Here is a 9,179-nt window from a genome sequence, read left to right as displayed (position 1 = left end):
CAGACTTCTAACACGTAAGAGATCTATTTTGAATTTAAGACAAGTATATTGCATTTGGAAATAAAAGTTCTGATCATATTTGAGGGCACAATTCTAAATGTTCTTAAAAGGCAATATAAACTTTTCTATAATATTATATAAAATGTAGACAATACAGACACAGATGTGTTGTACTTGCTATTGATCTTATGATAGTTTGACGACAAATTCCGTCTGTATAGAAAGAAGTTTAAGTAAAAAGAAAAACGTGCAAAAGCTTTTCTAGAGAGAATTAACCACTTGTATCACAGATTTTCATATTTTAGGTCAAAAAATCTGAAGACAAACATTTCAAGATACTAATACTTGAAAAGCATCATAATTTACAATAACTCATCTTATCTATGTATCATATATTATGTAAAATATACCAGTGGGACATTAATATTATACACTGTAATAAATAGAATTTACATCAGTATGTTGGACCTTCCAAGAAAGTCTTTCAATCTGTACAAGTGAAGAACTGTAAGCTTCATTAATAAATACTATTATGACAGCCACAATTTGACCAGCAAGGTGAAAGCTTCAGTAGATCTCTAACTAGTTACATGTCTCTATTGTCACCAGTGCTATCCCAGATGCTCTAAGCACTCACCTCTTTTGTATCCAAAAGCAAGGTAAGGTACTGCTGAAGGGGACTGAGAAAATTTACAAGTTGTAGGTCCACATAACAATGGGTGGATTTCATGAGACTCTTTAGCCAAGGACTGGAATTGAAGAGTCCTGCAAAGCATAGCAGCAGATTTCACACACCTCTGGCTGTCTGCAGTTCTAATGTTTCCACATCCCCCAAGGCTCCAACAGCTAGATGTCACCCAACCTTTGAAATACAAAGAATGGTCTTGAAAGGGTCACAGTTCCAAAGCTGGCCAACTGGCAATGTCATGGTTTTAACTCTGAATTCTACTCATGCTGGATCTCTTTTTGGTTTGTCTTTTTTACCATTGCAATGCAAACATGTTGATGTTCAAAGAGTCAAAGATGTACTTTGTGTGCCATAGAACACCTTGAACTTAGCATTAAAATAGTTTTGTATTGTGAAATTGAGTTAACTGATAAATCCTATGATTTCATCAGTTCTTTCATCAAAATGCCAACAGACTTCTGTTTTCATTAAAATACTTAATAATATCATCACATGTCAAGAATCAGATTTTAAGATCACTGCTTCATCCTGACCCTCTTTATGTTTTCACCACGAACACAGACGCTTCCCAGAGAGCTTTTTTGCCTGGAAGGAGTTAGCGAGATCATTCCTGTTTCTATCTGACATGCATTCACATGTCACTATTGTCTACTGCGTGATGCACGAAGCTAAAGAAGAAGCACTCTGAAAAAAAAAAAAAAAAACATGCCAAGAAGGAAAAGGACCTTTCTAGTCACTGTCCACCTCCTCAATGGATCCACTCTCCATAAGAAAGTTCTCTGGTAGCTGAAACAATTGTCCTTCGCACAGACTGTAAAATCAGGCTGGGCATTCTGAGACCTAAAAGCAAGAAAACTGAAGTAAATGATGAGGAAACACTACAGAAATGTGTTCCATTGGCCTTTGAGTTTAAGGATCTCTTTGAAATGTTCATTTTGTTCAATTCAGTGATATTAAACTTGTCTCACTGAATATGATGCCTGACAGGGACAATATGGTGATAACATATTTTAGATTTCTTCCTTGAGGATTCCACAGCAGACAATCCTATAGGACCCTAAACAACTGAGAACCTAGCTAAACCTCCTCTTTCCTCAAAATGAGTAGGTGTAAGTGAGACATTTAAAATGTTTCTTCTATAATGATTCTGTGCATTAATACTGAACATGTAGAAAAAGAACCACTTTTTAGAAAGCTAAACACAGTTTTTCTTCATTGGCCTGAGACTGGATACACTGAAGTAATTCGAAGAAGAAACTGAAGGTCTCATAAACCCACAATCTATCCAGGTATTGCACCAACTGAAATCAATCCCTGACTTACCTGTCACTGTGTGCCACGGGTTCTTGCCCTAAGACACAGCCCCCAAAGATTTTAGTTCTAAAGGGCTTTCAAACAAGTTATTCCACTAGGAGTGGCAGACTCTGATGTTGGCTTTATTGAAGTTTTCACATCCTTTTGACACCGGATTTATTTGTTTGGAGCTGTCAGTTGTGTTGCCTCATCTCATTATTCTACATTACATAGAATTTAAAGTTTTAAGGGCTAGAAATGCAGCAATTCAATACTCATTAAAATGTTATTAAAACTATTGAAATATTTTACATATTTCTCCTTACTGCTTGGCAGAGAAAAGAATATAAAAGAAACACTGCCCAGTGGTCTCCTCTTACAAACTGTTAACGGTGTGATTGAGTAGTTTGTACAACTTACTTTTCACTATTGGGGTACCTTAGGTACTTAACATTTAATTATCCTTATATCACTTTCTCATATATTTCAATTTTTTCCCTTTAAATATGAGGATATAAGATCTAATAAAGGATTGTAGCTCTCCACCAACACAACCTTCACAAATTCCACCTTCTTTTCATTGCATTTAATGTTTTCCATCATTTCAAAGAAGCAAAAAGCACCTTTACACCATGACTTTAATTTAAAGTCCTTAATCTAAAAATGCCTCCTCCCACTCCCTGTTGCCTCCTACGTTTTCGAATATGCTTCTGGAAAACGCGCTGTGACTGACTGTAACCACTCTCCCTCTGATAACACCATCCTCCTGCCCAACAGCCCTCGACTTGCGGACAGTTATTCTGCTTTGGTCTGTAATTTATCTGTGATTTTTCAGAACTGTTTTCACAGATGTGAGTGAGCATCTGCACTGGAACACAAACAAACTCCAGCAGCAGTGATGCAAGGAAACGCTCTTTGTCACAGGAAGTCTAACAGAGTTCACGGTGTTTACAAGGAAAGTACCAGCACTTTGATGATTTTGAATGCATTTTACCTGTGGATAATACATGCAGGCTTCCATCCTCAAACACTTAGCATCCAACACAGAGTGAGCAGTTTTCCAGAAGTAAATGAACAATCCCTTTTTAGGCTTTTAAATTCATTGGCTTTCCTTGTCTATTCAAGCCTCCAAGAAACTCAGTCAGTTACCACCCACACTAATAGGACCCAAAATGACACCCAGCTAAGATCCCTGTTCACCTGATATTGAATGAATCGAACTTAGCACTTTGCTATATTCTCTAACTTGGAGAAGGCAGAGCTTCAATTTGGTCACCCCATGGGTTATTAAAAACATTAAAGACTAGATGAATTGTAACCTTAGGTTTCAGATGGTCAATTTTCTTGGAGAAATTATTAATAGCAAAATAGCTCCAATACTCAAGTGCACTTTACACAGAAACGCTTGTAAATTTTAAAGGCAGAAGAGAAGGTAAATATTTAACTAGAGTAGAATTCTTTTATTATACACACTTCTGGTAAGAAAGAAGGGAGGTCTTGAGAACAAACCCAACCAAACTTAAATATGTGTGTGGACATTTCCAGTTCTATGCTTCTTTCAACTCACTAATTTCTTGGTATGATTTTTCTCTAAACTTTTGGAAACTTAAAGGGGGTGGGGGGAGCACACAGCTCTATTAAGGATCCTACCATGTTACAACAGAGGGTGTCTGGGGAGTCTTGTGTCTTCACAAGCTTGTATCTCCATTCTGCTTGAACTCGGATAAAATATTGAGGGTCATGTCTTCACTCTTGGACTGCAAATTTGCCTCACTTCTTCTGGAGGCTTTCCTGGTGGCTCGGGAGAGCCTCCTTCTGAAAGTATCTCCTGCCAAGAAATAGAGAATGGGATCCACACAGCTGTTGAGACTTGCGAGACCTCTTGTCACCTGATAAGTAGCATAAACCCTGTCATTGAAAGCACACATTTCTGGGGTCTGAAAATCCAGCCGGGCCCTCAAATTCATCGTTTTCATTACATGGAAAGGGATGTAGGACACACCAAAAACAGTCAGTACAATAATCACCAGGTAAATCGATTTCCTCCTCAGAGGTGAGTTGTCCAGGTCGTTGTAAATCAAAGCCTTCACGATTAATCCATAACAGCCCAGAATCAGCACCAAGGGGACACAGAACATGGCCACGGTCGTGCACATGCTGTAGATGAAATAGCTTCGCAGGTACTCGTCTGAGGTGGTGTCGTAGCAGGTGGTGGTTTTGTTTTTGCGGAGCTGGGTGCCGGTGTAGAAGAGGATGGGGGAGATCCCCACGACCACCACGAGCCACACGAGCACGCTGATGTAGACGGCGTTCTTCTTCTTGAGCCTGCCCAGGGACTTGAGCGGGTACACCACGCCGCTGTAGCGGTGCACACTGATGCAGGTTAGGAACAAGATGCTGCCGTAGAGGTTCACGTGGAAGATGAACCTCTGCAGCTTGCACATGGCATCCCCGAAGATCCAGTCGGTCTTATTGAAGTAGTAGAAGATGAGCGCGGGCAGAGTCAGCACGTACAAGAAGTCGGCCAAGGCCAAGTTGAACATGTACACGGAGATGCCGCTCCACGGCTTCATGTGGAAGACGAACATCCAGATGGCCACGCTGTTGCCCAGGAAGCCGATGATGAACACCAAGATGTAGACAGCCGGCAGGTAGTAGAACTGGAAGCCCGTCTTGGTCAGCGAGCATGTATAGGTGGGGGTGACAGCGGCGACGGAGGCGACCGTGCTGTTCCCCCAGGGAGAGCCCGGGCTGGCCAGAAAGGCGGCGTCCGTCCCGTTGGGGACAGCCGACCACAGCGCCTCGGTCATTCTGTCCTCCCGGACTTAGGCGGCGGCTCCAAGGGACAAGCGGCGGCGTGAGGGCGGCGGCGGCGAGGGGAGCTGCGAGCATCGGAAAAGCGGGCGAGCGGAAGGGAGCGGGCACCGGGGATCCCCGCGGGAGGGGGCGCGCGGGGGCTCGCCCACGCTGGCTCCGGCTCCACGTTCGCTGGGGGCCATGAAATCCGCCCGAGACCGGGACCGAACCAGGCTGGCGGGCGGGCCAGCAACTTCCCAGTCCGGCTGGCAGCGCCTAAATTACACAGGGGGGAGCGCAGGGCACCGCCAGCCTCTAACAACTTTCCGATTGCGCTTTCCCGAGGGGTGGCTAGCCTCGCCGGAGGCTCAGCCGGGTCCGGCCAAACTCACGTGCTGCGCTCCGGCACCGGGACGAAGTTCCCCAGCCTCCTTCCCCCGAAGATCAACTTCGTTTGGGCATCTTCGTACTCCCAAACTCCCAACCTTGCAAGCGAACGGCTCGACCCGCGGTCCGCGCCGCTTCCTCCTGGCTGCAGACCCGTGCACTTTGAGATCGCCTCCGATTGCCTTCAGTACTGCTCCGGGGCCCTTCTGGAGGCCCTGCAAGGTCCCGAGTGCCCGGGGCAGGCGGAGAGCGCCGGGCTCCCGGCGCGGGTGGGCGGAGTTTGGGCACCCGGGCGCTCCGCGGGAGGCGAGGGGCGTGTCTCCACCGAGCCGCCCGGCCACCCGCCCGGGCTCTGCCCCAGAGTCGCCCCGAACCCAGGGCGTTTTCTGGGAATCCAGTGTCCGCAGTGGCGGGCGCGCCCCACGCCTGCCTCGCCGCTGCTACGGAGTCGGCGGCGAGGACTGGGGGCGCGCCGGGTCAGGGTTGGCTGCCGGGGAGCGATTGGCAGCGAGGGCTGCCTTCGCTCTTCCGCCACTATCTCGGCAAAGTGAAGTTGCTGACACACAGGAAACCCTTCTGACGGCTGAGAGCCTCCTGCCTGCAGTCCTAGAACCCACCCCTCCGAGGCAGAAGTCTCTCGGGCCCTCGAGAACACGCCAGGTGTTCGCACGTTCCTAGCAGCCGGCCGTGCCCCGCCGGGAACGCCCTGGCTTTGCCCTGCGCCTCTGCACCGAGACCAGATTCCTGGCACAAGCAGGAACCTGTAGTCCAAGAGAGCCCCAGCTTTTAAAGGCGAGACTGTTGGGAGGGGGGCGAGGATAATCTCTTTCTGCCCTTCTAGTCTGCTTTGTGCTTTTTTTTTTTTCAATATTGATGTTCTCAATTAACCAAGTGCTAATAAACAGACACCACTGGTAACGTCAACTTGAGAATTTCTAAAAGGGCTCTGTAAAAATATTAGTTTATAGTATACGTTGCCCCAGCACAGTTCAACTTGATACCTATCCCCTGCCGACAACGCAAGTTCCCCAAACTCTCCTGTGCAGTACATTTCATTAATGATCGGAGGCTGCAATAAAAAGTAATTTTAAAATATTGTTTTAGAAATAACTTGAATATTAAATATGCTTTATATAAAATAGATGTAAAGGACCATTAGAATCCAGAGTGGTTAAGGTATTGTTTGGGGGATTATTACCAATCCTGTCTTTTAAGTGATTAGTCACAATTATCTCTAGTAAGTACCTTAACAATATAAGTTGGGACTTCCTTAAATACTACGGTTTTTTGAAAAACTTGTTTTCATGGCTTGATTGCATCAAAAATTTAGCCAATACATTTCAAAATTGTATTTAAGTTTAATTGGAAAGTAGATGAATTATTAGCTGTTCGGGGACATATTTCAATGGGCCCACACAGGAATGTAACCTAGCACTTCTTGACATTTACTAATTAGTGGAATACTTTATATGAAATATTTACAAAGGCTTTTTCTCTTGGAGGAAAAAAGAATCCATAAGGAAAAATCTGCAAATCACATACCATAAAGATTTCTTTCTGGTCCTAGATGTTACATGGTAATTTTCTCTTTAAAAAGTGCTCAGGAAAATCAAGAGCTGCTTTGATAACACAAAGAAAAATTGCCTACAAGGCCCAAATGGTCCTTTAGAGAGACACATATAGAAAGGACAACATGGTATTGTGAACACAATAGTATTTTGAACTGTGGTCAATTGAACAGCATGAAAAAAAGTGCTAAAGCTAGAGTGAATAACTCAAGTAAAGGGCATGAATGTTGTTTTGAAATGTCTTAATTGAAATGAAAGCTACAGGCCTCTGTCTTCTCTTCTATCCAATAAGGAAGTTGGATTTGATTACCTTTTATTTTTCACTCATCTCCCAAATGAAGTGATTCTATAATTCTGAACCTTAACATTTTCATATTGTTCGATTGGGATGGCACTAACTGGGATGATGTTTCATTACGAGAGAGAAGGAAGCAAGGAAAACCATTAAGAGTTCCATCGGTATTCAGTAATTCCTAACTCGTCACTGCTTTGCATTTTTCATTTGCAACATAAGAGGATATAACCTCACTCAGAAGACCTTTGCAAATGCATTAACTCATAATGTGAGTGTTTTCAAATGTACGCTTAGTCCAAATACCATTAAGTACATTCAGAAAACTTGACACTGTACTTGGAATTCGGGGGAGATAGTTGTTCAGAGTATACCACAGACTTCTTTTTAATGATGTTAAAAAGGTAAATTTTATAAACACTGCTGTTACATTCAGCTTATTTAACTATATATTTAAGTTATATTTTAAATCAAAAGTGTGCCTTATGGAAATAATTTACATGTATTCAGTTATTTGTTGATAACTATGTATTTATAAAACATTGGACTAGATTTAGTGAAAGAATAAAATAAAAACTAAGACCCAATAACATGCCAGTATTTATTGATCTTTGAATAGCAATTATAAATGCCTTAAAGGTATGAAAAGAACGTGGTATATAAATTTAAGTGACTTCCCCTAAATGCTTTGTATTAATTTGTTTTGTATTTGATAAATGACGTAAATGCCAAACCTCCAGTTGTCTTATTTAGCTGGAAATGCCAAAAAACATCATAACTAACCATAATAATAACATATAACAATAGTAATAATAATAAACCTTTCTTATATACTTAGCACTGTGTATATCCAACAAGAATTGTCATCTTTAATCCTTAAAGACATACTATGATGGCAATTGGTGATTGTATTCCTATGTTATGAGTGGTGAAACTAAGGCACAGAGAGGGTAAGTAACTTTCCCACGGCCACACAGTAAAACTGGGAGTTAAGCCTAAGCCGTCTATCCTGAAAGCCCACACATTTAACCACTGATTCTATGATGTAATACACCCAAGGACAGGGCATTGATAGGAAAATGAGCTTTTAGTGATCGCTACAGTTGAACATAGAAAAGGTTATTCCCAGAGCCTTGTATCAAGAGAGAAAATTTTGAGACAGCTCTTGAAAAATGCTGATGGTCAAAGAGCATTTAACAGGCTTCCCAAATGTTATATTTCTCTACTCACACTTTGAAAAGTAGCCGACAATTTATATATGGTCTGAGAAGGACCTGCAATCACGGGAAAGTCAGATCTGTTTAGCCTCAGACTCATAAACAAAAAGGCTGCCCTTCTTGTATTTACAGAGATTCTCATAACCATTATTAGGAAATCACTTCTTTCTCCTTCCCTAAAAGTCACAGAAAATCCAACAGTCCCCGAGGATGGAAAGATCTTTGAAAAAAGTCTAATCAAGGGCCACAAGCATAAAAAGAAAAAAAAAATTTGGATAAACAGAAAATATAAAGTGTCTCAACTTTAAAGTTGAGACTAAGAAATATGAGATTACATAAACATAATGCTACAAATACTACCCCTAATTTGGGTGGCAGTGTGAAAGAAGAGAGCGCCCATGGGCAGGACGCCTGTGAGGATTTCGCAGTTAAGAGGCATTGGGACCCTGATTTAGGAGTTAACAGCATCCTTTGAGAGATCCTTCTAACTATAATAAGTAAGATGTGATAGCTCCTGAGACATACCTTAGGAAAGTAAGGGAACTCTTGTGTTCACCAGGAAGAAAATAGGAGAAAGAAATAGAAGAAAGGGTCTAAGGAGTTCACAGCCAGTGTCCCCCAATGAAGAAAGAGAAGGCAAGAGGCCTGAGGTGGAACGGAAGTGGGAAGTGGATGAGGAGCAAACTGAGAAAGAATGAAAGGATTGTCCTGTGCTGTGAAGGGCCCAGCTGCTCCTATAAATTATGCACTTGTCATGGATCCAATCAGTGGACTTCCTGAAATTTATTTCATTAAGAATTACAGCAGGGGTAGAGGACACAGAAGAGGAGACAGCAGGGTTGCTCCAAGGTTGGAAAGAGAATAGGAGACCAAGAGACCAGGGAGGCCTTGGGAAAGACCGGGGAGACGGAAAATGGGAGGGAGGGGGCAGCAGGAAA

General features: G+C 42.8%; 1 protein-coding gene across 1 annotated transcript; it reads right to left on the bottom strand.

The window, feature by feature from the left end:
• Positions 1 to 661: 661 nt before the first annotated feature.
• On the bottom strand, positions 662 to 5,827 carry P2RY1 (purinergic receptor P2Y1). The gene is made up of 2 exons (XM_024560226.3): positions 3,632 to 5,827; positions 662 to 1,528 (listed from the first exon to the last, which is right to left on the bottom strand). Exon 1 carries the CDS (start codon positions 4,789 to 4,791, stop codon positions 3,670 to 3,672), a length of 1,122 nt encoding a protein of 373 aa, XP_024415994.1. The 5' UTR covers positions 4,792 to 5,827; the 3' UTR covers positions 662 to 1,528; positions 3,632 to 3,669.
• Between the last annotated feature and the right edge of the window lie 3,352 nt (positions 5,828 to 9,179).

Source organism: Desmodus rotundus, chromosome 2 (genome assembly GCF_022682495.2).
Source record: "Desmodus rotundus isolate HL8 chromosome 2, HLdesRot8A.1, whole genome shotgun sequence".
Taxonomy (NCBI): Eukaryota; Metazoa; Chordata; class Mammalia; order Chiroptera; family Phyllostomidae; genus Desmodus; species Desmodus rotundus.
Note: the sequence above shows the minus strand (reverse complement) of the source record. Positions and strands in the feature narration are given on the sequence as shown.